General features: G+C 44.7%; 1 protein-coding gene across 39 annotated transcripts in view; it reads right to left on the reverse strand.

Moving 5' to 3' along the window:
- KCNMA1 (potassium calcium-activated channel subfamily M alpha 1) overlaps positions 1–27,718 on the reverse strand; it is a 769,155-nt gene that overhangs the window by 233,519 nt on the left and 507,918 nt on the right. For 33 of the 39 annotated variants that reach the window (XM_037803846.1, XM_037803814.1, XM_037803827.1 and 30 more), the window contains exons 6-9: positions 27,112–27,187; positions 19,332–19,407; positions 17,028–17,198; positions 15,341–15,432 (exon numbers count right to left, since the gene is read on the reverse strand). In XM_037803846.1, coding sequence (XP_037659774.1) covers positions 15,341–15,432; positions 17,028–17,198; positions 19,332–19,407; positions 27,112–27,187 — 415 coding nt within the window. Of the gene's footprint in view, positions 1–2,312; positions 2,333–15,130; positions 15,223–15,340; positions 15,433–17,027; positions 17,199–19,331; positions 19,408–27,111; positions 27,188–27,718 lie in introns of those variants that run through there. The other 6 variants (XM_037803851.1, XM_037803850.1, XM_037803849.1 and 3 more) reach the window with 2 other exon arrangements.

The following is a 27,718-nucleotide window of genomic DNA, read 5'->3' on the forward strand; positions in this document are numbered from 1 at the left end:
TGCTCAGAAAGAGCGAGATTGATTGAAAGCAGATTGCCTTTTTGCCCAAGGAGAGTTATTAGGTCCATTATCATGGCAACCTTGGAGAACCCATATTGTTCCAATCTGTCCTATATCTGATTTGAAGATTTACGGCTTCCCCCTTTTGTGCCAATAATCATTTCCCTCCATTTTGTTTTCCATACAGTGAAAGCTATCAAGGAGCCCACATATTGAAAATGTTTGAATGCAGTTAGAATTGATGGATGGGGAGAAGCTGGCTCTGTAACTCAGCATCTGCATTAGAAGATCTGCTTCTGCCAGCCAGAGTCTGAGAAAGTACCGGAGGCTCTGCGGGGGTAAGAGGGGTGGATGGTGAAAGGGGGAAATTTATCTTCCAGAAGTATTTCCAGGACTTTGTAAAGTTCCAGTGGAAGTAGTTTTGGAAGGGATGTTACTGCAGGGAGGAGAAGCAGAACTTCCTAGAGCCTCTATTACTGAAACTATAATTGAAGAATATTCTAAGACAGACAACAGGGTTTGCCTTCCTTGGAAGTAGAGTGAGGATACAGAATGATTTGAGGAACACTAAAAAGATCCTCATCCAAAAATCTCTCTGTTGAGTTCCATGGCACTGACAAACATCCCAGGTGAGATCACATTTTGACACCCCTGTGTTAAGGATTCAAACTCAGCTTAAACACTGAATAACTAAATAGTCTTTGGCAAGGTCCAATTCTGCATTTTTACATCTAAAGTGTTGAAGCCTCTGTGGGACTGAAGCTAGTACCTGATTCACGAAGGTATCCTGAAGATTCATTTAAATAGATAATAGACATGAAGTGCCTAATAAGTGGTCTGACCCATTGTAAGCATTTAAAAATGGCAGATTCATATGAACTCCGTAAATCACTGCCTAACACATGTAAGGTGCTCTGTGGCCTGTAATCTCACCTATCCCCAAACAATGCTGTGCTTTTCTTATCTGCCTCTTTTCAGATACTCTGAACCTCAGTTTCCTTAATGCAAGCCACACATCCCACAGCAAGTAAAATGCATCTGCAGGATGAGAACTCTAGTTCTAAGATGATGGCAGTGAGGGGAAAGAACATAGGCTGAGCATTTCAGCTTCTGCTCCTTCAAGAAATGGCAGGGCTGGGCCAACAGGAGGTCCTCTTGGATTCATGGAAGAGGCGGTGTTGGAGGGGGTCCTCAACGGGCTGGGAGGAGGCTTAGTTTGGGGATTGGCGTGGATGGAGGCAAACCTCGCTTCCAACATCACCTCTGCTGCAATATCACTAGACGCTGGCTGCACATGCTCAGCCAGACAGGGGGCTCAAGACAGCAAAGGCTGAGTGACAGGAAGAAAGCACAGGTCCCACTGGGCAGGAACTCTAAACCACGTCTTTAACTTAAGCCACACAATTTGGCCATCCAAGGGGCTGCAAAGGGCTGCAAATATCCATTTTAGACACTATGACATACTGTGCCCAGTCCCAGGCTCTCCCACCGCCCCAGGGATGCAGAGGATAACAAACATCCAAATGATCCATTCACAATGGACAGTATTGAGGAAAGTTAAGTTACGAAGGTGCCTAAAGCTGTTTCCATCCATGGCACTGGATTTTAATTTTCTGGACTACTGGCGATCTTAATGACCGATTTCTATAGACCTGGCCACACAGTTTGAGGAGATGGCCAACAAACGTAAGTCAATAACCACTTCTGATCTAAAGGACATTTTAATGTTTGATGTTTTTCCTATATAGGCAAAGCCCTATTTCGTTCTGTGAACACATCTTTTCTCAGGCAATGGTAACGCAAGTTACCATTAAATGATTCATCTGAGAAGATGAAGACGCATCTTGAACGCCAAAATAGTAGCAGATGGCATTATCTGGAAGGGAGTTAAAGCCAGTAATGACTTACTCATCCAATATAAGCAAGCTGTGTCTGATGCTGGGTAAGGGCTCCATAAACAAGGGCTGGGTCGAATTAGGGGTAACACTGGTGGGTTGTGGAATAAACACAGCATCATGTGGTTGAGCATGACTTACTCAGAATAAGATCATGCTTGACTATTATGAATTCTACCAAGGTTCACCAGAACGTTGCCAATTGCTTATTTCATGGGTACAGCTTGCCTAAGAACACTGCTGTGCTTCTCCCATTATCAACCATCTCCACCTCCAAAATGAAATCCAGCACATTCACCTCAATTAGTAGTATTAACTCGACGCCCTTCTTGATGATAGGGCAGGCAAGCCTGCATGCCCAAGGACAGCTGGAACCTCAGTTTTCCGAGCAGAACTCCACTGGTGCCTTTCGAAATGGGCAACGCGGCGGAACTGACCTATAGCAGGAGGCAAAAGAGGAGGCAGGAAGGGCAGCAGCCAGACCCATTTTTTCAAGGCTCTGATGTGAATGACACTTCTCTTGAATGAGACATCCAGACATCCAATGTGGCTCCATGAAACTAAACTACACATCCTTTAAAAAAGAAAAGACTCCGAGAGTGGTTGTTACAGGCAGTGGCCTTTGAGAAAGCGAGCTCCCTCTGCCATTCTCACATTTATCTTAGCATCGGAGAGGCCTTCGGAGAATGTTTAGTCTACTACCTGCATTATGTTGATGCAGTAACTAAGCAGCAGACACTCAGGGCAAGTGAATTACCAGCACAAGGCCGGAACCACCCTGCGGAGGTCTTTCCAATCAAACAGCTGGTGCCATGGAGAGGATGCTGGCCAGGGAGTCAGGACACCGGGGCTCCAGTCCTGTGAGACCCAGAAGGAGCCCAGACTGACTGGGCTGCCAGGAGCCTATCAAGCTCCCCCGAGACCCTGGTGAATCCATCCCCTGTACTGCAATCCTCTGCTACCACCCCAGTTCAAGCCATGATCATATCTCGCCTAGACAACGGCGATAGCTTCCTAATTGATTTCCCTGTTTACTTTCCCCACCACTACCCCCTTCCCCCAAAATAAAGCTGAAGAGCAGGGACTGAAACAAACTTGACTGTAATCAGGTCCTACAAGGGGCAGGGAGGTCTCAGATCACTCGTTGGCAGTGCCTCACTCTAGCAAGACAATGTGAAATGCACAGCTCTGGGCTGTTTATTTTTAAAGATACTATATCCATTTTTACTGGAACAAGTATAAAGAACTTAAAAAACCCATAGCTATCCTGTCACAATAAATCATCCAGAGTAAATTGAAAATCCTGTACAGCTTTCCCTGAATACATCGTGCTCACTTTGTCAAGGAGGTAGATGAAATGTGGCATATATTGATCTAGATGTCTCTGTAAAACTATAATATTTATATCAAATACATATGCTAGAATCTTTTCTGTCTTTCTGCTGAGGCCCCTAATCATGCTTTCCTCGATCAACCTCCCCCCAGTGCCTCTCACCCTTGGTAGCCGCTGAAACGATGGGAATGAATTTTAAGAAGTCCTTGTCAAGAGAATTCAGCCGCATTTTATCATAAAGAAAGCAGGGTGGGGGTGGTTAGAGACCCAACAACAAAAGCCCACAGTGGTCCTTACTTAAAAGTTCACGTTTCTGCTCCTAGGTTTGAACTTGGGCCATTCAGTGTCTACATAATTACTTCTTCACGGCCCTCAAACAAGCTGAGACTTTGGAAGTTTCTGGCATTTATATCCTACATTGCCTGGTCATACTTTCTTCAACTGCTTTACCTTAATGCAGCTTTCCCTGATTTAGGACAGGTCCTTCAGACTGTCCCAGCTTTTCCCTTGAGGTTCACGACTTCATTGCCCAAAAAGAAGACGACTAATCCAAACCGCACCTTCCCATGCCCTCTGTTTTACCTCTTCTCTACAGAGAGGCTATCCCAAAGCAACTGCCTTCTCTGTGGGGGAGACCCCTGAGGGGCACAAAGGCTAACTCCAGCCTCCATCAGCCTCATCTTTCCACTCCACCGTGGGACTGAGAACTGGGCCCCAAACACGAGAGGTTTTCTGTAACTATCTGTTGGCCAATGGACTGGCTGGCAAAGCAGGCTGGGTCTGGACACCCTATGCCCTGGTAAATGTAGAAGAGATTTCACAGTTAGTTACCCGCAAGCCTGCTAGCTCATCAGCTGACTCTGCCACCTGGATTCCACTAGGGTATTTTCACATTTGTGAGAGACTATACATGTTCAAGGGGACAAAAATGAAAACAAAACAACTGTGAGTGCATATTGTTTGTTTTAACCATTTCCTGTGAAACCAAATGAAAAACCCAAGGAGGGCCGGACATAAGATAATTTCCTACCCAGTGCCACATCCAGTACTTCTCTAATCACAAAGGAAACGCATTCTCCCTCCTAGTGAGGAAGAGAATAAAGTAATCATAGCATCCAGCTGTCAATAAAGCTATTCTAGAGGAGACAGGCTGTTTCCCTGAATAGGGGCAGAAGGCTTGAGTAAATTGATTCTAAAAGGATAGCAAAGGCAACTCGGTAACAGAGCCCCAAGGTCAGAGGACAGATCGCTGGCAGCCACGACAGAGAATACCAGGATGTTCCGACCAGACCAGAACTTCCCACACATCTTACCAATATACAATCGGGCCAGGACCTGTGCCACCCCAGAGGGCTCCCTTCTGCACCACCACCATCCCAAATCATAATTACACCTCTATTAGGTATAGATGCGTTAATATAAGTGTGTAGCCTAGATGAAGCCTTAGTCCAAGTCTTAAAAACCAACCAACCAACAAACAAAAAACACCACTCAGTATAGGAGATACTGGTTGTTTTTCACTGCCTAGCATGTACCCTATCACCTCATTTTTAATTTGGGATACTATGCCAGTTTGAATATATTGTGTTCCCCAAACGCCATTATCTTTGCTGTAATCTTGTGTGGGCATTATCAGTGTTGATTAGATTTCTTTGAGTGTTTCTTTGGACTGTGCCCCACCCAGCTGTGGGTGATGACTCATTGGATAATTTCCACGGCGTGTTGGCCCACCCATTGGGTGGACCTTGATCAGTGGAGCCATATAAATGAGCTGACGGGCAGAGAGAACTCAGTGCAGCTGTGAGTGATGTTTTGCAGAGGAGCTACAGCCAAGAGGGACACTTTGAAGAAAGCACAAGAGCTGCAGATGAGAGGCAGTTTGAAGACGGCCATTGAAAGCAGATTCTTGCTCCAGAGAAGCTGAGAGAGGAAAAATATCCCAAGTGTAACTAAGAGTGACATTTTTGAGGAACTGCAGCCTAGAGAGGAACGTCCTGGGAGAAAGCCATTTTGAAACCAGAACTTTGGAGCAGATGCCAGCCACGTGCCTTCCCAGCTAACGGAGGTTTTCCGGACACCATTGGCCATCATCCAGTGAAGGTACCTGATTGCTGATGTGTTACTTTGGACACTTTATGGCCTTAAGACTGTAACTGTGTAACCAAATAAACCCCCTTTTATAAAAGCCAATCCATCTCTGGTGTTTTGCATTCCAGCAGCATTAGCAAACTAGAACAGACACCACCACCACCACCCCCCCCCATTAGATACAGTCTTGGGAACCTTAAAGTTCCCTGACCAAGCTAGGCCAATTAGGGCATTTTCCTCCCAATTTAAATCTTGAAGGAGTGATACTATGTTGACAGTGGGAGTTGATTCATTCTCATAGCAAAGCCCTATGAAGACTGCCCCAATGTCTCTGCTTCCTGGATCCCAGAGCTGCTTCCCTGGCTCTTATCTCTCCTTTGGGATCTTGCTCTTCAGCTTTCCTTGGATTCCGTAAATTATTCTAAGTTTCCAAAAAAATAATTCCTTTTCTACATAAGCAGCAAGAATCAGTTTTTGTTGCCTACAACCAAAGAACCCTGACTGCAAGATTCACCTTAATTTCAGTTCATCATTTAATTTTCACTGTAGCCAAGTATGTGGCATTATGACCATCATTTTGGTTTCTTTCTCTCTGTTCTCCTTCCCTTCCTTCCTTCCGTCCATCTGTCCTGGAAAGGAATTATGCAGCCCTCTTAAGTGAGCAATCCCATAATTGCCCAACTCTCACAGATTGTACTGGTTCCTTCTTGTGTCTCTCCCCAGCAGCCTTACACCTCAGCACTGTATTCATCCCGTTAGTTCAGGCTTGGTGGTCTTTGGCCATTTTTTAATAAGCCAGTCTTCCCCTGGCCTGAGCTTTCCAATGCCAGGTGGTTCTCTGCTCCTAGAGAGAAATCAGGGCACTGAACAGCACTTCCCTTTACTTAGGCCAAAGCAGATACACTTGACTCCACTAGAGAATGGCTTCTCAACCAAGCAGGTGTCAAGAGAAGACGAGACTGATGCAAAGGTCAACCCCACTTTTGGGGGATGGAGGTGGAATAGAGGAAAGACAAGTCGGAGGGAAGAGATGGTTCTTAATTTTGCATATGAGAGGATGGGGCAGGCAAGCTTGGCTTTGCTAAGGGAGCCCCACCTCTCTGCCTCACAACTCTGGTAAGTCATGCATCACGGTCCTGGAGCATATGCTGTTGGGAATGACCCTCCCATAATGACCAAGGTGACATATCCTACAGCCATACAAGGCCATTGCTCCAGCCAGCATATGCTGCTAGCCATTAATTGCAAGTAAACCCTACAGGAAAGCTTCTGTGGGTTCTAGGGCTTGCTGAGGCAGCACTGCCCTGGAGAGATTTGTGAGGCATGGAAAGGAGTGGACTGCAGGGCCGGCACCTTCCCCCTTGCTCTCACCCTTCCAAATCCCTCTGCACCCCTCTTTTACTGGGTGCATCATTAGATTCTTAGGTTTTTACTTACACAAGGCATCCTGCTGTAACCTCGGCCCGCAACCGTACAAATGGGTACATTTGACGATGTGAATTATCAAATGCTTTTAGGAGCATTCTCTCTTAAATGCTTGCCACCTTCATGATCGTTTTACACCTTTGTGATTTTATGGAATGAAATTCCTGCCAAAAGAGCATTTCACTGGATGAAGTTCTCTGAGGTTAAGTTTCTGTTTGGCTATCATGGCTCCTTGGGGGATTCTGATTGGTCAAAGTCTCAGGCAGCTCTAGGAGAGCAAGAATCGCATCTTGTTCATCCTTTTGACCATAGCACCTAGCACAGTTGCTCAAACAATTGTTTGTTGAGAAATCTGTTGGGGTGGAATCTTCCTAAATCTGTCCTATATACCAGGTGGCCTTTGCCTTCTAGGCTCCATGGCTAAGGTCATAAAACCTCTCACAGACACGGGCACGCTTCTCTCTCGGAGCTGCTCCCAAGTTCCCTATGGAGAAGCTATGGCAAAGGGGAGACAAAGATTGCTTTCACTGTCCTTTGGTACCCAGATCTGGAACAGTCCCTTGTGGTTCTGGGTGGGGGAGCAGGCCATTGGCAGGCAACACCATGGAAAGGCAAGTGACACCATTACTAAATGTGGAGATTCAAACCCTGAAAGCAATGGATTCAGATTGCCACGAATTTCACACTGCATCAGCCTCTAGAGTGTTCCCATAGAAGAGGCATTTGACTTGGCCAGTTGCAACGTTCACCTGGTTTACTTTCAGGGCACGATGGCAGCAGTGGTAAGGTGAACCCACAAATCTATCAGGAACACTTTTGCACAGTTTTGTAAAGACTTCTATCAGAACAAAGGACACAGGAGGAAGACAGGAAACATGGCGGGGCTTAGTCTTGGGCGGTTGCATTTGTTCTTTAGATTCTGAATCTACCCAATAAAGACTCACCAACCAAATGTAAGCTTGAGCAGAAAGAATCCACAGGGGTATAACTAGAAAAGTCATAGTCAGAATTCTTTCTTTTTTGACAAGAGAATATTTAAGAGCAAAAGTCTAGGCTTGAGTCTGACTTTTTTTTTTCTTTTCATGTGTGCAGTGCATCTCCCACTTACATTTCTATTCTTGTTTTCAGAACAATAGCAGGAACATTTTTCTAAGTGTGTGGAAGGGAAGCAAGGCAGCAGGGAAGTGGGGAGGGGGGACACTTGCGCTATCGGGAAATTGATTTAATATGCATCCAAGTCTCTTTAAATAGAACTTCAAGTTTGAAAGGGACTGAAGATGTGGCTTAGAAGAATCCAAAGCAGATGCAAAGAAAGAAGCACCCACATCCAAAACCCACCAAGACCTTGTGGGCTCGTATTTCACTACCCTGTCCTCAGAAAGGAATACGTGGCATGCTACACTATAAGATACAGCATCTAATGACACTTGCTTTGGTATCTGGCTCTCAGTACTGGATTTCACAAGTAGTCAAGGGGTCATTTTTCCAAGGTATTAAGGCAATCTCTTTTTATCCCTTCCCACAAAGTTTAATGCTAATCAAAGAAGAATGCCTAATCAGTCCAAGATGGTCTGTCAACTTGAATTATCTCTTTGTCTTCCTATTTACTGTATCTGTCTGTCTACAGTTCTCCATATCTTTGTGAAGATCAGTTATTGAGGACCCTGTTTCCTTCTGACTAGAATGGGTACCAGATGATCCTTCCTGGTGATATGTTGATGATTTGCTAATTTATGGCTTTTAAAATCTGCGGATCTGACAAAACTGCTGGGGAGCTCAGCCTGGGGAGTCACGTGGTTTACTCTTCAAGAGTGCTGAATGGTTTATTTGACAAGGAATCGAAGTCTGTGTAAAATGCAAAGCTTCAGTCACATTTCAACCAGAGGGTTGTCTTTGAGGGATTAAGGGAACGTCTGTGATAAAGAAATCGCAAGTGACATCTTAGAGGAAACTTTCCTGTGAGGGAATCTGCCACCATCACAGGCCCCCAGAGAGGTGAGACTGAGTGTTACCCAAGATGTGCACAAACAGGAAAGGAAAGGAGACCCGGTTACTCAGCCCAAGTCAACACCCCAGGAACCTGACCCCGGATCCTATTCCCAAGAGCCAGAGGCCCAGTCTTCTCAGAGAGTAGAGATGGAAATATTCTTTTAGGAAGACTGTCACCTCTAGGAACCAGGAGGGGAGGTTTAAATAAGTGCTGAGTTTGAACATCTCAATCACTTTGGTGGCCAAATAGGATAATGTGTAGCTAAAGAGAGATGTGGCAAATTTGGAGACTTATCTGGGTATACAGAAAACACATCTGCCCTCAGTGCCTGGCATGTAGCAGGCAGTCAATAAACACATGTGCAATGAACAAGTGGCAATGATTCATGTCAATTCTCTTTTAGGTGGGGGTGGAATATGGGGGGTAGATTAAATATGTCATTGTAGAGCATAATCCCTGCCTTGGCATAAAAGACCATTTAAAATTCAATTCCTTTTAAAAGTGGTCTAGAATCATGGCAGGCAAAAACTGAGTGTGGAGGAGAGAATGGAGTGGAATTCCATGTTGATAAAAGACAGCGAAGCGACAGAGAGTGGTTTCAGAAAGGAACAAAGGAGGATGAGTAATGGGAAGAGCCTATTTCTGATAAGACAGATAAATAAGGATCCAGTAACAAGGAACTTGGAAAGGTATGTGGGGGGGTCAGTTCTGGTGCCAGGCAAAATAGAGTCGGAGAGAGAAATGAAGGTGGAATACTTCCATGACCTAAATTTTAAAACCTAGGGTGCCATCTCAGCTTAGGGTGACGCAAACTGGGTTGAGCAGCAATTGAAAAGGCTTATTGTCACCCTTCTGAGGTATCACCAACTTGGGCCACTTTATCTAGTGCAAATAACCCCCCGTTTTTCTCTATCATTGACTCTTGGTCTTTTTTTTTTTTTTTTTTGTAGCATGCATTATAATGTGTAATTGGTGTATTTCTTTAGTAAAGACCCTTGCTCATTGCCTGTAAGCACCTTACTCAAGACTGAAAGCTCCATGGGACAGCTTCTGTGGGTAGCTTGTTCACCACTGAATCCCTCACTTCCAACACAGCCCAACAATGTACCTGGCAAATGGTAAGATCTCAGTGGGGGCCACCGACAGAGGGGCTGACCCAGCGGAGGTGGAGGACAGGAACGGACAGTGAGGCAGTGAACGCTCGGTGCCCAGTAGCTTTTAGTTCTTGACATTTTCCCCCAAATTATCGACGATCTTTAAGGCCTGAGAATCTACATTAAACAGCGTCATAAGGCATCCTACTTTCCTTTTTTAAATGGAAAAGTATGACAAATTCTCCCCACCTATGAGGGTTTAAGTCTCCTTACAATCCTGAAGGCACATCTGAGGCTGAAAACAACTGCCCCAACTCCCTCCAGGAGCGAACAGCTTCTCGTGTATTAATTAATATTCCAACTCAGCTACGAATAAACACATAAAGTGTACCCTGCAGAAGCATGTGGGGGCTCCAGCTAGTCTAATTCTCACTGAAAGTTAAGGAACCAACTTAACCATTTGTAGAAAAGAAAAAAAATAAGAATACGGTAATAAAAGAAACCCAGTATGTGAATGTGCAGCTCGCTATCTGAACCTCTGCTATCCAAAATTCCATTTCCAAACACAGGAAACAAATGAAGATAAATGTGGGAAGGGAGGGAGGGAGGAAGGAAGGAGAAATCACCACCACAGAATTGCAAAGCACAGTGCTACAGAACAACCAAAAAATTAAAGAGTTGAATTAAAGAGTGCAGGTCAATACGTCTCCACAGGCAAAAAATAGAATTCTTAAGATATTAGGCAGGTAGGGTCTGCCCAGAGAGGGAGCCCAAGTTCTGGCAGATTCCAACAATTTGCTGCGGCTGGTAGTCCAGGAAATGAACAGCCCAGAAAGGATGGAGCTGGAAGGGGTTCAAAGTGTTGAAATCCACAGATAAGCTACAAATCTCATTTTGGGTACTGATCTCTGCCCAATCTAGTCTAAGCAGATGAGGAAAACAAAGGGAGAGATGACTTTGTCCCCATCACACCCCTGCTGTCCCTCCTTGGACCTTGGCTCAGAGCCTCAGAGGCGGGGGGATAAGCAGGAGGAGGAGACAGGCCCAATGTGAAACTCACAGCCTCCTGCTCCTCTCCCTCCCTCTGTGCACAGGGCTCCGAGCACACTCACAGGTGAAGGTGGAGAAGGATGTGTGCTGAAAGGGACATTTAGTCTAGAGCAGAGGGAATCCTCGGGAGATGACCTGGAGAGGCGGCACAGCACAGTGGACAGAGTGCCCAGGATCAAATCCCAGCTCTCCCCTTTACTAGCTGTGTGACATCAGGCAAGTTACTTTACCCCTCTGTTCCTCAGTCTCCTCACTGGTAAACTAGAAATGATGACAGCACCCCCCTCCCTGGGTTGCTGTACTGATCAGGATCTGTGCCAGTGTTTGTAATTATTATTGTCAGTACTGACTTCTGGGCCATATTGATTCACAGTCTCATTTCCAGAAGTGTGCGGCACTCCTGCCTACATAAGGATGCGTTCTAAAAGAAGCCACAGCCGTGAAGGTTTACAGATGGCCTTCCTGAATTGGAGAAAGAGCTGGATTAGTCTGTGATAACTGGTTCCCGAAACCAGAATGGGGGGGGCTCAGCTTCTCCAAGTTGATCACCCACACTTTCCTCCTGTTTTGCGTACACCTTGTCCTTTGATATTCCTTCCTCTTTGCTCTGTGTCCCCTCCACCCTTGGCTGCCAGGAATCAGTAGGTTAATCCAAACCTGTCACAACCTCCTGGGCTAGGACTGTCTCCGTTTCGGCCTCACACACGCAGTCATGGGGAACACGAGGTCTGGATGCTCCCCAGCCCGGCTACTGCTAACAAGGGATTTACGGCAGATGGAGTCTTCCAGTGACCGACTGTTTTCCATGGCCTTTGACATGTGACCTCTGATCACGATCTTGTCAGTTGTCAAGAATTAGCCAGGAGTGGGCTGAGTCACACTCAGAGAGGAAAACCCTGGGGGGAAAGGCAAGGGGCTGTGGGAGGGAGGTGAGGAGCTGGGAGCCTCACTCCCACCCCCCCCCCACTGTGGCCCCCACACACCTCAGTGCAGCTTTGAGGATGCAAAGAAAAGAAGGGGGAGGGTGTGGCCTCAAGAAGGGAGGCTGAGCTGCTTGAGGGGCCACGCATTTGACTAAGGCTTACAGCATCAGCCCAAGAGGCTAAGGGTCCTCAGCACCTCCCACTAGGGGAGAGAGCCTGCTTTGGTCTCTTTCTGAATCCTTGGTTGTTTTCACCCAGATTCCTATTCTTCAGAGCCCCAACACATCTATGTAAAATACATTCAATCACAGCTGTGCACATGTGTGCACCTACACCTCCTGTTGGCTCTGGACGTGCAGTGGGATGCCAGGCAAGGCACACTGATGAAAATGTTGGAGCTGCCCAGGCCCTCGACACCACGATGATGGTGGAGATGTTCTGACTTCCTGAAGGCTACATATGATGCAAATATGTAGATCAAAATAGAAAATCAGATGCCAATGAAACCTTCATATTCTCCAATATCCAGAAATTGGGTGCAGCATTAACAAACCCTGAGCATTTCTGTCTACAGCTTTTGAATTTCAAAATTTTCTGTCTCCATAGCTTTGGTTTACAAGTTACTTTGGTTAGCTTTGGGTCCTTTGACAAGTAAATGCATTGTTAAGGAGGTTATTCCTGAATAAAAGATGCATGCATAAACAAATCCCTTTACCATGTATATGTTTTAATGACTTTCTGGGCATTCATTTGATTATGAAGTGTATATGTACGTGTGTCCATGAGTATAGCACATATATTTATGCACACACAAAACCGCCAAGCACAGCATGCTATTTTAAGTGTCTGAACTGTATCTTTCAACAAAGTTTAGCTGCTTTCATTTTACAAATGCATTTAATTTTATCTGGAAACTTTCTGACATTAGAAATAGAACAACTGTAGTTTCTCATTATGTTTACTGCCAGAACTCATGCTTGGTTGCTCAACTAAAGACCTTATATTGCTAATTACTACCACATGCCCATATCCCAAGCGAAAGAAAACTTATTGATTCTGACAGCCCATTCTCTCAGCACTGAATTCCAAATGAAAACTCAAATTTTGGCCAAACATAACATTTCATCAATCTTGTTCTACCCACTGGAAAAACAACATCAAACAAAGGGTGCTAATGGCCCTTTATTACCATTCCTTTCCCAAGCTTATATTCTCTGATGAAAGATCTAAGTGACCAAAGGGCTTCTTTAAACTACTTAGTAATTAGCTTTTGAACTGGGAAACAATGCATAAAGTAAAGTGAATGGTCCCAGTGCTGATGACAGCACGACTTTGTCCACAGGGCTGGGGGACATTGGAGACCCAAAGAGAATGTTAAAAGCAAAGTGTGCATTTTCGTAAAGGGGGGGGGGGGGGAGTAAGAGAGAGAGGGAGAGAGGGAGAGAGAAAATCAGGCTACAAGTGGTGATAAAAGATTACAAAGCAAGAACAAAAACTGCAGGAAATCTCTGATCTGAAGTCATCAGCACATGGGGGTTTGGGGGAAAGTGCTAATCAACAAGATGACCGGATCAGACCAAGTCTGGTCTCAGGGCCCCATCTGGTCACCTATCAACCAAAGCCACCAGTCACGAGCCCACCCACATTTGATTAGGGAAACCATTTTGAAAAAAATATTACCTGGAGCAAAAGTCAAAAAATTTTTTCAACCTAGACTTCAGGGTAACTGATTTTATTGACTTCTTCAGGGCCATGATAAGGAAATGCTGGCACGGACAGAAGTGGGGGGAGGCCATAGAGAGACCCCAGGCTCTCCGAATGCTTTCTGCTTTATGGCGGCCTGTCCCCAGCTTAAAGCCTAAACAGACAGAGAAGCAGTTTTCCTCTTGGCACGTGAGAGATGACCACAATGAGAATCTCTGGACTTATTTGGCCTTTGGGAGCCAACCAAGGGCCCAGAAATCAGAACAGCTTGGTTCTAACCTAATCCAGGGCCGTTAAGATAATAGAAAGAGCAGGACTCCATCAGAGGGAAGGTGGAGGAATTTACTGCCTCCGCTGGACAGATGCCAACTGGCCCCTCTTGCCCACGGCCCTTTGTTCCTTTGAAAGGAAACTGGTGTCCTGTGGGTAGTTCAAGAAAATGAGCCTTTTCTCCCCCATCAACTCATTTTCTGAACAGAGGACTGGACACCTGAGCTCAGGACGCACTGGATCACGGACAGGAGAGGGGGGTTGCTCCATCCAGTGTGACACACCATCAAGATGAGAGGAGGCAATTGCAACGCAACTGGTTTTGTTTCATTTTTTCTTACAACAGAAGAGGCTATTCAAGAGTTCATTTAAAAATGAAGGAAAAATCCAGTTCCCTTATAGGAACTTTCATGACTGGGAGGCAGCATGAGTTTCCTTTCTCAGGTGATGAAAATGCTCCGTCTTGATCTGGATGGCATTACGGGTGTGCACTTAGGTAAAAACTCCTCAAGCCGGATGCTAAAAATGTGTACATTTCACTGTATGTAAATTATGTCTCACAAAGTCAAGCAAAGCTGAGTGCCCGAGAGAAAGCTTTTAAAGAAAGCTTTGTTCTGACTGATGTTAGAACCACATATTGATATCAATATTGGTATGAGTGATCTGAGCACACATTGAAACAGCTCTCAAAAAGAAAGCATTCATGGATGCAAAGTCAAACAAGACTCATCACAAATACCAAAGAGTGCCCCAACAAACCATAAATATAATGTTTCTTGCCCGGAAGGAATTTCAATGGAGTAATGAGTATCTCTGAGGACAGACTGGTGCCTCTTGGCTAGGGAGAATTGGCTGTCTGGTGGCCATGATGCCTTCACAGTAGGCAATAGATGATCTTGACCTTGACCTTTCTAGGACTTCCCTGCTAGAGTTTTATTCCACGTTATTGCTGCACAAAGACCACCAGAGGATGGCATCGCATTAGTTAGGGGGACTAGAATTCATGCAATCACTAAGCCAGGTAAGGCGAAGAATGAAAAATCTTGGCCTCCTCATTAGGGGTCAGAACCTAAAATATGGGCCTAGTTATATAAGGACCCATTCCAGGATAAATGCACTATTTTTCTTGGAAAGGAGGTCTGGGGAAGAAAATTGTGAGTGGGAATGAGGCCTGGGTGGTTGGTCTGAGCACGACAAACTTCCCAGGGTAACGTCCGACATCACACCCCATGCAGAATACGGCCCTTCCCCGCTAGAGCACCCAGGGTGGGGTGGGAGAGGGGCAGGTTTCTGACGTCACCCCCACAGGGACTCTCAGGAGCCACTCAACCACGCCTTTTCTGATGCAACTGACTTACTTTCTGCCTCCATGTTTGTTAAAAGTCCCGCCGAATTTATTCCGATTCAGGATGAGCGCGGCAATTTCGGGCACGTAGCGGGCAAACATTGCCTGCATGCATGAAACAAAGAAACAAGAGCCAAAAAAAAAAAAAAAAAGAAAAGAAAAAAATGGCATGCAGAGAGGATTCTACTGCAGTGGAGACAGCAAAAGCTCTTGGCATACTTACTTTCTTCCACTAACCGCACTATAGGAGCCCCCGTATTTCTTGCGGTTTCCTATTAGCTCTATGATTTCAGGGACGTAGCTGGCAAACATGGCCTGAGGAGAAGATAGGAGACAGAAGAGACTAAAAAGACAGGCCAAAGAAAGGGGGGACCTTTTCAGAAAGGGGACACTAAGATTTGGAAACACAAAAGGATTAGAACTCTGAAGAGATATATGAATCCAGTTGATTATAAAAAGAATAAAAAACACACAAAAAAGGTAAGTTCCTGAGAACGCATGGGACACAATAAAACACTAGCCAACCTAGACAGCTAGAAAGAAAAAAAAAATCACAGTTGAGAAAATACAAAGCAGCAGAAAAAAGTTGGCATTTGGCTCTTCTTTCAGAAGAGAAATAAATAAAATAAAACATGCATGCTGGTAAAATTAAGCATGCACACGTGTGTACACAAACTATTGCAAGAGAAGACTTTTCTTTCTAGTTAAAATTCAAAGGAAAATTAATGTCTTTATGAGTTATTAAAGACAATAAACACCAAAAGAAGATTAAAAAAATAAACCCTTCCATTAAAAAAAAAATCACAAAAACTCAAAAGGTAAATTTAGGAGATTACATGGGAGGAGAGGATAACAAGGAGAAAAACAATCTGCCATGTTTTGTCCAACAAACATCTTGCTTGTGGCTGGGTACTCCTAAGGCCTGCTTTCAGATAACTGGGTGCCATTATCTACGGGACTTTTTAGGTGCTGTAGAAATGCTCCATTAATGTATGCACACACATACATTTATACACATTTTTAAATGTCTATGACGTATGCATACAAAACAGAGATGTGTATGCATAAAGAGATATAAATGCATGTGTGGTGTACATAAGTGAAAGCTGTCGGTGAATTATAATTTTAATCACTTACCTCATCTATGGCAAAAATCTAAACTTAAAGCTACTTTTGAAAGACGAAATGCAGCAAACACCAATGTGTTGCCACAAATCCCCCTTGAAAATTACATCATAACAGACAGTTGATGCTAAATACAGATCTGCATAGACCGGAAAAGCAAACAGTGAAACTGTCTGCTTTATAAGGGAGGAGAGAATTCCACACGTGTCGTTGCATGATGGAGCTGGCTGTTTACAAAACCACCCTCCACTAGCCTGGTGACGTCCACTTGGACCTGACCAGTGCCCCTTCACCCTCTCATATGGGACCCTACACTTTGGAGCAGGCCCCAGCCACAGTGTTTGTTGGAAGTAGAGGGGAGGGTGAGCTCTTGAAACCGCAAGCTGTCTGCAAGGTATCAACAGCCATCAACCAGGGTCCAGTGACAGCAACCGTCCTAGCAGAACCTCAGATTTAAATTTACCTCACTAAGGAACTGGCACTCTCACTTATGAACAGCATCACTTGAAGACAGTTGGGTTTGCTCTGGCTAAATGGCTGTCCCCAATAAGGGCGATGGACCCAGGTTGTATAACTTCTCGTCTATGGGAAACAAGTTTACTATACCAAAGAATATGCAGAAAAGTCACAATCGTCTTCATATTTAGTTGACCCGATTGTCACACGGAGACAACTGCTTGCTTCTAATGCAGAAACATAGTATACTAATAACAAAGCTTTAAGGACACGGATAACAGGAAAAGCTAATAACCATAAATATCAAGATCATTATAAAGAGCTTTTACCAGTCCCCCAAGGATGAAGAAGACCATGAAGAGGCGGCCAAGCGTGGTTTTTGCATAAACATCCCCATAGCCAACGGTGGACATCGTAACCATCAGTAAATAGACACATTCCCAGTAGGTAAGAGCCTGGTTGTTTTGGAAATTTTCCCATGGGTCCCCTGAATTCTCCACCTAAAACAAGAGGCCAGGATAGAAAAAGGAAAACAAAATTATGTATATATATATATAATGCACCAGGAAGCCCAAGAGATCCAGCATGCTGCTTCCCGAGCCATGCTGCTCTCAGAAGAAGGCAGTCTGGTACCCTGGGCTGAGTTCTGTGGGTGATGGGTCAGCATCTTGGAGCAGGTGATGGAGAAAGCAGAGCTCTCACGATGGGCAATTCCTTCCTAGCTGACTGGGGCAGAGAAGAGAAGGCAGAGGCGGAGGGAGACAACCCAAGTCTCGTCTTCTTTTCATCGTTTGACACAAGGCCAGCTAAATTTTAGGACGTTGCCCCTGGTCATGTTTGACAGCATTTCTCTTCAAGGTAGAAAAGCCAGCCCTTCCCTGGCTCTGAGAGTTCCTGCTGAACCTCGGTGAGCCTGGTTTGTGCTCTCCTGCAGAAATCCCCGAGGGCCACCTCCTTTCACAATCCTTTCACACAAGAAGATGCCTGCTGGGCCTTGCTCCTTCAGATCTTATGACCATATCCCTAACAGACCTCGGAGCACCTCTAGCTGCCAACCCTGCCCTCCCTCCTTCCTAGAACATCAACAACGGATTCTACCCTTCAGGCTGCAGAATCTCCCTCAGAGCTGGAAGGGTGAGCTCACGAGTACAGTTTGCATTTGTGCAACCCTTTTGACCAACAACTGGCAAACTTTTTTTGAAAAAGAGCCAGAGAGTAAATATCTTCAGCTTTGTGGCCCACACGGTCCCTGTCACAACTATGCAACTCCATCGTTGTGGTAGGAAAGCGGCCACGGACAATCCATAAACAAACGAGTATGGCCGGATTTGGCCTGCCTTGGGCCCTGCGCAGTGATTTGCCCTCTCCTGCTTTAGACTTTACCAAACACTTTCCTGTTGTCCCATTATATGTGATCTGCCAACAATGCTGTGAGGCAGTAGGGAGAGAGGCCTTCTCTCTCACTGGGAGAAGAGGAGACTCTCAGGAAAGAACAGGGACCAGGGCTAGATCCCAAACTCCAGGCCTATTAGCACTGGACAGCCAATGCATACAACCCGCCAGTGTGGCCCGTGTGGATGGCCCCCTGCTCTGCCTCTGCAGGACATTCCAGGACTTGGCTTCTTTCACTCATCAAAGTTTGTCCTCAAGGTGCCATTTTCATGGGGGTTTCCTGGTCAACCAGAAGACATGTTATGTAACAGCTCTGGGAGGCACCGCTGCTGACCTACTGAAGACCACAGGCTCATATTTGCTCCTCATTTGAGGTGCTGCAGCACGAGCTGGGGCAATTCACCTTACAGTGATTTCAGCCCCTCAGCATAAAGGGTTGGGTGAGACGCCAGCCCATCCGGTGCCTGAACCAGAGCCTCTGGCCTCCATCCCAGGCCTGTCCTCCTTTGGGTGATGGTTCCATAAACCCAAGTGGTGGTAACTAAATGCATCCTTCTACCCCTTATACAAATAGAGGCTTGGCAGGGGAAGGTCACCTTTATTCAAAGCTTCACAGTTAGATGAGGTGTTAGTATGAAATGCTCTTTCAACAATAGCTGTGCTCTCTAATTCAGGGGGAAAACCTGCCTTAGGAGGGTGAGAAGAGCTTGACTTACTAATAGAAGGCTTTCAAAGACTCATTAACTTAAAAGAATTAACATTTCTGAGGTACAAAATAACTTGACAAGTAATCAGGCAAAAGAATCAAAGGTGGCTTTTTGTAAAGAGGTGGAGAGAAACAGAGGGATCTGAATTTGTTGTTTACAGAGAGGTGTGGGTCCAACTTCCAGCCTCGACTTCAGACCCTTTCAGGGCATTTGCTAGGGAAGCACTGCCATCTTGTGTCTGTGTTTGGTTATTGCAAGCAGGATGAAAAATCTTCCACAGCCCCCACCGCAATACTGGTGAGCTGAAAAACTTGGGTTAATAGCGCAAACATCACTCACCATTCAGAACTAGTCTAGGGTAAACGGGTTGGAACCCCAACTCATTGGACTACTGCGCTGTTGCTTCCTTTTTCCTACATTCTACAGCTGGGCTGAAGTTTCTGTTTGGCAAGAGAAATTCCAGGTAATAAAATGACTCACAGAGGGGCTCACCCCAGGAAAGCCAGAGCTGAGGCCATCTGTAAGGTTACTTACCAAATGGATGAACCCAGCTGCTGTAAGCCACGTGCTGATAAATATGGAGAGAAGATTCACCAGCTTGATGGAATTGCTGTGCAAAAGAGACAACAAGCAAAATCTCCAAGTTATAAAGAGAGAAGGCACTCAATAGTGTCCCCTTTAGGGGAGAGGCAGGACGCCTCCAACTCGCCAAACTTTTCTCAACTGTAAGGGAATTGGGCAGGGAGGGGGCCTTAAGTGGGGCAGGCAAGAAGTTCAGGCCAGAGCCTGAAGGAAAGTTACAGCTGGGCTACCACAGCTGGGTCCCTAAGTTGATCCCCTCTAATTCTGTTAAACGTTAAAAAAAAAATTCACAGCTTTATTTTGAAAATATTCACATCTACAGAAAAATTGAAAGAATGTGTAATGAATACTTCGGGGCCCTTCAACTAGGTTGACCAGCTATTAAGATTTTGCCACATTTGCTTTCTCTCCATATTTTTTCTTCTTATCGCCCCCCCCCCCCACTGCCCCCACCAGGGGAAGAGGTGGAGTTGAACCATTTGTGAGTAGGTTGTAGACATCATGACACAACCCCTAAATCTATCAGCACTGAACTCCTAAGAAGGACATTTTGCAACATCAGCACAATGCTGCTATCACATCTATAAAAATTAATGGGAATTCAGCAACGTCCTCTAATATGCAGTCCTTATTTAAATTTCTTCAGTTGCCCTAAAATTATATTTATAGATGTTTTCATTTCTTCCCCTGACCCAAGAGCTAATCAAGATTCGTGCATCACTTTAATCTAGGGGTCAGGAATTATTTTTCTGTAAAGAATCAGAAAGCATACATATCGTCTCTGCCCCCACTACACGACTCTTGTCATTGCGGCCTGAAAGCAGCCTTAGACAACGTAAATGTTCCAATAAAACTTTATTTATAAAAATAGGCAGTGGACCGGATTTGCTCCATAGGCTATATTTTGCCAACAACTATATTCATCCCTATTAATCTGTAATTAACATTCTGCACCCTCACCATTTAAAATCTGTTTTTAATATCACATACTTTTCTCTAGACCCAGGCCAGCTGGGTTGTTGAATGTTCCACATTTTGGATTTGTCTGATTATTTCCTCTGATTGGATTCTGCTTAAATCGTCCTGTTAAGAAATACTCTGCTGGGGGTGGCACCACATCTGGACATCCCAACTCAGTGACCCTTGGTCAGGGCACTGGGTAAGGTGGCAACACCAGATTTCTCCATGGAAAGCTCCCATTTCCCTTTGTAATTAATAAGTTATCTATGAATAAGACTCAGGGACCATGTGAATAGCTTGTTTCCCAGGAACTGTGTACTTAATAGTTTCAGCATCCACCGGTATTCCCTGAGTGGATCAATTGGAACTCACTCAATTTTAAGCTCCATGAACAGAGGCCTTATCTGTTTTATTTACCTCTGGATCCTGGGAGCAGTGAGTTCCTGGTGCAGATTAGAGTTCTGTGAATATGTCCTGAATGAATGGTCTCTTTCTCTGTACTCCCCCCCGTTACACATTATCCTGTTCACTCCCACTGTGTTAAACACCTTGAGGACTGATTTCAGTTGCTGTCCAATGGCTTACCATTGACTAAAATGTTATGCCTCAACTCTTCAATATCCTCTAAAGTTCCAAGCTCTCCCACTATTGTTCTGCAAAAACTCTTGAAATTTTCATCACAGCTAAACCTATTTACTTTATATTTGTCTATGCTATTAACTCAATCAGAACACCCTTTCCTTCTTTCCAAACATTCATATTCTTCAAGACTTCTTTCACATCCCCAAGACCTCCTTAAAGTCTTTCCATGCACTCTGCAATCCAAAGTCACTTTTCCTCCTCATGGCTCTTACCTACAGCCACTCACTGGTAATGAATCCCACTTTCTTCAGACATCCCATCATTTGAGGCTGCTAAAGAGCTCTATTTTCTACCTCTTGTAGTCTCCTGATAGTGGCCTCATGCAGACCACAAGGTTGTTCAGCTTGTCATTCTTGATTGATTTATCTGTCACTTCTGCCCTCTCCCACCTCTCTCTCTCTCTCCTTCTGCCAATGATTCACATTCTGAGGGTTTATTTTAAGTGCTTTATGTATATTAACTTATTTAATCCTCAAAAGAGCCCTATGAGGTCATCCAGAGTTTAAGAAATTCATCCAAGTTCACACAGCAAGCCGCAGAGTTGGGATTTGAACCCAGGCAGTTTTGCTCTGAGTCTGTGCTCTTAGCCACTGCTCTGTAGCACAGCAGTTGCAGATTGGTATCTGCCAGGAAGTCTTTCCTCGATTGCTAAAGTAAAGCTGTACCTCACCCCACAGTCTGTGCCTAAGATATTAAAACGGTCAGAAAGTGTGCCACCAAGGAAGAAGGAAACTATCCAGACATATTGATTAACCTCTTGAAATTCTGATGACCATACTGGAGCCACTGTGTGACATGGAATGGGGGATGGGGCAGTCGGCCATTGGGAAGGGACCCCTTGGGGAAGGTTTGGGTCAACGGTCCTGAGAGATGCATGATGTCAAAGTCCAGTTTTTTTCCATTTTCCCTTTTCTCCAGTCTTTCTTCTTTAATGTAACTGAGAAGAGGAACTTGTGGTCTTCCTTGTTCCAGAGTTCCCTGACAGAGTTCAGGGGAAGAATAAGCAGAAATTTTCAATTCTGTGGGTGAGACTGATCTTTTGACATATGTGGAAAGACTTTCTTCTGGTTCAAAACCTTAGGCTAGGAAAACAACAAAAATGTGCATTCAATCTTTCTTGGTCCTTTCTGGAGTTGCTAGATTATAATAATAGCTGATATTTATTAAGCCCTTATTACGTTCCAGATCTTATGTTGAGTTCTTCATCACTTTTAATTTTTGATGCAGGTATTATTGTTCTCACTAGTCAGATGTGGGAGCTAAGGCTTAGCCAGCTAAGAAGCTTACATGAGGAAACATGGTTGGTAAGCTGTGGGGTTAGTGTTCAAACCTGTGCCTTTCTAATCTAAAGCCTGGTCACCTAAATAATTGGGGGAGGCAGTATACAGAAGTTGCACAGACCTCTCTTTCTCCCACTCTTTGGTTTGTCCTGTGTCTCTTCTTCAGAGCAACTATCTACAGACTCTGACCTGTGTGGGATGTCAACCAAGAACCCCACCCCTCCCCCCATGAGGGGCCAAGGCAGTTTGGCAGATGGAGGAACTCTAAGCTCTGAAAAGCTAAGAGGTAGGGTCTTATCATTGGCATTTTTCAGGAACTGAGAGACAGTTTCTCTCTGAGATTTGGATGTAAAAGCTACAAGCCCGGAGCCCTTGAGTATCATCTTCCTGAAGGAGAAAGGCTTCCTCACAGTGAAACCAAAAGGAGAAAATATGGAGAGAGAGGCAGAATCCTGATGAGGAATCTGAACCTCTGGATCCATCCAGGCCTGAAGCCGCAAGTTCTGGACCCTCAGTCTTCACCAAGACTATTTTGAGGTGTATTGTTGCTTGCAATTAAAACATCTGCCTAAAATAGAAGTGGTTGATATCCAAAACACTTTCTCTGAGAACTTAACAAGTAGTCAGCTCTACAAAGCAGGTTTGGGACTGTCTTCCCCTGAGAGAAGAGGGCAGACTCTTATACCACCCTCTTTTGTGCCTGACAGTGCAATGAATTATGTGGCCCCAGAAGTTTCAGTGTGAATCTTGTGTTCACAAAGGCAAGTCCAGGTTTGTTACATCTTAAACTTCATCCATTTTCCCAGGCACCAAGCTGGGTCCGGCCATCCCCACCTCACCTCCAAGTGGTTTCTGTAGCCATGAAAGGAGATCACAAAGTGACCAAAACAATGTTTAAAATTTTCTATCTAAACTTATCAGAGCTAAGAAGGAATGCAACGCTTGCCTTTCTGCTCTCTGGAGCAGGTTGCCTGGCCCAGGGCCCCCCTCACTCGTGGTGGTCTCTCTGTGGAAGGACAATTTCCTCAACCACAAATTGGCAGAGTGGAAATAAGGCAAACAGAAGCAGTGGGTCAATATGCCAGATCAAGTGAAGCAACCCTGGTGATCAATGAACTCTGAACTTTGTTGCAGCTAGATCATCACCACAACCTGTTCTCAAGGTGTGTTTCTCAACAGAAAACCAAAACAGAGCAAGACACCCTCCCTGTGTCTCCCTTGTGTACCCTCTAAATTTGCTCCAACATTGGAGAGTGAGAAACAGATGAGGAGAGGGCCACGGGTGGCAGATGGGGAGATCTCAGGGATAATTAAGTGCCACGTTCACTCACTTACATGCTCCTTGGGGCCTGAACAAATCAGTGCTCCACCAACAACCATTTTGAGCCCTCTTGAGATTTAAACCTATTGGAGTCCCTGAGCCTCTTGGTGCTTTGGACAAACAACCTAAATATGGTCATTATTAATCTCTAAATGATTGTCACAGCGATATTAATGGTGCTTCCGGGAGCTCTTGCTGCATGTGGAACATTTAATCACCGCTGCTGAAATGGTCCATCTTAAGGGCTGCAATCTGATTATTTTTATGACATCAGCATCATTGCAGATTCCTGGTATTAGGAATTTGCTTTCCAAATTAAACTCTAAGACCAGGCAATCATCTGAAAGCTATGCAAAAGATGCAAGGTTAACTCTTTAGTGGACTTTCTCCATATTCTGAGATTCAAACCTTAGCAGGTTCAGAAGGGCTCCTTGGAAGAAGAGAGGAGGTGCAGGGGCAAGGTTGTGGGCTGTGCATGGCAAAAGGGGCCACTGAGGAGATTCATAGTCCAGGGGTCTCGGCCAAACACAAAAGTTGCTGATTATTAGAATGATTAGAATCATCCTACACCAGTTCTTAGACCTTAAGGAAGGATGGATTTTGACCTTATCATGAAAACCTAACCCATCTATAGAAAATCATTCTTGTGTTTCCGTTATCACTTCCAGTCCCCCATCCTAGTAGTTTACAATGGCCATGAGGGTCATTCACATCAGTGAACATGGTCAATCTTCAAAGGCTGGACATGAGACCCTTGCAGGGCCCACCAGAGACCTTTTCCAGGATTCCATGGCCAAGAAGCAGGACATGTAACAACTTCAAGTCATTATTTCAAATCACACGTTCAATGGTTCCATCCCTGCCTCCTGTAACAACTTCAAGTCATTATTTCAAATCACACGTTCAATGGTTCCATCCCTGCCTAACACAGATTGGCAGGAATTGGCCACCAGCAAAAGCCAGACAAAAACTCCCCTAAGGGTGACTGCATGGCTCCACCCACCCTCCCCTGCTGTCAAAGCAGCGTAAGAGGAGTCAAGACAGAGACACACAGCAACAATGCTCAAGCCTTCCATCTCTCTGCAGCAGGGCCTCTGGGACCTGGGCTTGGGGGTGCAAAGAGGGAAGGGGCTGAGATTAGCTGGGCTCCTAGAGAGAGAATGGGCTCAGACCGTTGTTCTAAAGCCTATGGAGTCCTTACAATTAAATGAAATGTTAATCTGTGCCTGGTGGCCTGGCCCTTGCCTACCTTCCTAACCTTACCCCACTTCCTTGTGCCACAGAACCTCCAACCTCCAGGAGCACAGAATTATCCAAGAGCCCAATCTTCTCACCCATGTGTGTTTTGCAGGCTTACCTGGAACAACCCCTTCTCCCTGAGAAGATCCTTGACTGCCCCACAACTCAAGCCAAAAATGAGCTCGATTACCTTTCTCCCTGCCTCCTAACCCCTGAGCGCCCCCATACCTTACCTTAGGGGTTCAATTCCAGTTTGCTGAGTCATCTTAATCACTGGTTGTGACCATACAACAGAACTGGAGAATTGTAGTTCGTGGGGTTGTGAAGAAAAACACCCTTTGACAATTGGAGGAGTTTGATTTAATGGAAAGTAGACACTGGGGAATTGCTATTTTGGGGTCATCCCCAAACATCTCCCCACGCCTCTTCCCTCGAGCCACCTCTTTCCCTAGCTGACTGCTTCAGCCCTGGGAGAACAAACCACCCACCAGGTGGCCTCTTCACCAGGGCTGCCAGTGACAGTTCCTGCATGCCAGGGGGAGGAATATTTTCCAAGGAATGAGAAATTGGTGGGTTTCCCAACAACAGCCCTCCCCCCCAAAAAAGATATCTTTATGCAGCTGGCCCATTGTTCTCTACAAAGTCCAAAGTGGACCCATGACATAGCAAGGAGGGCGAGAATCCAAGCCCTTCCATGTTATTCCTCAGAGGAATGACACCTTCTTAAAATGCTGGTGTAAGAGAATAACAATTCCTCTAATTGAGGAGGTAAACAAGAAATGGGGGGAGAAAAGCATTATACCAGGGAATGTAATTGGTTCTACTTAACACCACCCCCACTAAAAAAAATACAAGAGTATTTTAAGTACAAACCATTGCACAGGGTACATTGCATAGAACACCCATACAAAAGGTAGAAAATAAGGTTATTGTCACTCAGAGGAAAATATGAAGAAAAAACTGTATTTACTATATATCTATAATATTATATACTAATAAACAGAGAACTGACAAATTATGACCTCAGGATAATGAGATGTGAAAGGTGATAGGACATGCTACAATAGATACATATACCCAAAGCCATAGAAGTCTTTATCTATCTATATATATATATATATATATATATATATATATATATATATATATATTTTTAGAAAATGAATTAACCTTATATTTGCATAGATGAGTAGTGGAAGTGGAGAAACCAATTTGGAATTAAACAAAACAAAACACAACACAACACAACACGGACAACAGCCAACATTTGATTGTATTTGCTGGACGTGTCAGGTTCTGGAAGCCGAGTCCTACCCTCATTTCCTGGGAAAACAGTGCTTGATCCAAGCCCTCCAAAATGCAGGTATATTAATTATAAATCACAAAATAGAGAAGGGTCCCATTTTTAAGCATTTATCAAACACGTTAAGGCTGGCAAGAGAGGACAGGGAACATTAGAAGTGAGCTTAAGTGTAATTTCCTATAAGAGAAATTTATGACCTGCACTTATTTTCCATTAGAGTGCGCCTAACCTCTTTTATTAGTTTATTCATCAAGACAGGACGGCCCTGGTTTCAGGCCAGCTCTGCGAACCAGCGGGTTATCAGGAAAGAGATCCTCTGGGGGATTTTTCCTCCTGGTCCAGTGGTTGCTTTCCAGATCATAACACAGTTAACAGAAGTAGTCATGGTATATTCAGTGGGAGGTTTTTAGGCTTTCCCCAAAAGGTAATTCACAGAGCAAGCCCCAGGGGCTACATAGTGAATATCTTAAATGCACTCTGAAATGAAATGGTTTTCTGTTTGCAGTATGAGGTTTGCAATGGCCTCTCAAAGAGCACTGCTTCTATTGCTTTTACAGTCAGGTTCAATTTCTTATTTAGTGGTGTAATAAAGGGGCAATTTAGAACCTGGCAGCAAGGATTTCCCAATCAATGAGCAAATCCATCCCTCATCTGCTGAACACCCCTCTCCATGCCAGCCATGGCTGATCTCCAAGCAACAGCACCCCGCAAAGTACCCAGGCAATGACCTCAGTTCCCCCAAACTATCCCTACCTGCCTGTCCACGTGCATGGCTGTGCCTCTCTCTTTCCTGCACAATTCCCAAATCGCTGGGTAAGAAAGCAACTCCAGGTCCTCCTCTGGGCTTTCTCCCCATGTCTGTGTTCTATCACTCTTTCTGTCAATAACGCAACTCCGATTTTATTGTGATGAAAGCAAACACACCCTATATTTACAACTTAGCACTGGGTGCGGGAGTGAGAAAAATCATGAGAATGAACTTCTTACCTTGTTTTAAGGATATTCAGAAACTGCAAAATTTCTGAAAACTGTATCAGTCTGAGAGCTCTTAAAAATCTCAAACCTGGAAAGAGAAATGAAACAGAGATGGATTATTTGCAATGTGAAGTTTTAATATTTGCACTCTCCCATTTGATTTGCAGCAGACAAGGTTGAAGGGATACGTATACGTATTTCTGGCAGAAGATATACCATCAGTGTACCTTGGACAGGTACTTTCATTCTGATTCTTGACTAGTTCAATCTCAGCTGGTAAACTGACTTTCTAACTAAAGGTGCCTTGTCTGGAGCCACTTTAGGGAAGGTTTTGTAGGGAGAGCCCAGTTGAATGGGGTTTCTCATTTGCTGATCTCTGATTGTATAGAACTGTTTCTATGTTCCTCTTTTGGGGGAAGATTTCATCTCTGAAAAACACTGGCATTTGTAGTAGCACATTACCCTTGTGCTAAGAGCAGATTAAGAACAAATCGGATAACCTTAAGTCTTTGATGGATTTTTTTTATCTTTATCTTCAGCCCCAATAAAATAAGAGTACAGTCCACAGTGCTATCTGTTTTCTACAAGGTTATCTATTTTTCTCCCCTATCCCTGACAA

Source organism: Choloepus didactylus, chromosome 15 (assembly GCF_015220235.1).
Source record: "Choloepus didactylus isolate mChoDid1 chromosome 15, mChoDid1.pri, whole genome shotgun sequence".
Classification (NCBI taxonomy): Eukaryota; Metazoa; Chordata; class Mammalia; order Pilosa; family Megalonychidae; genus Choloepus; species Choloepus didactylus.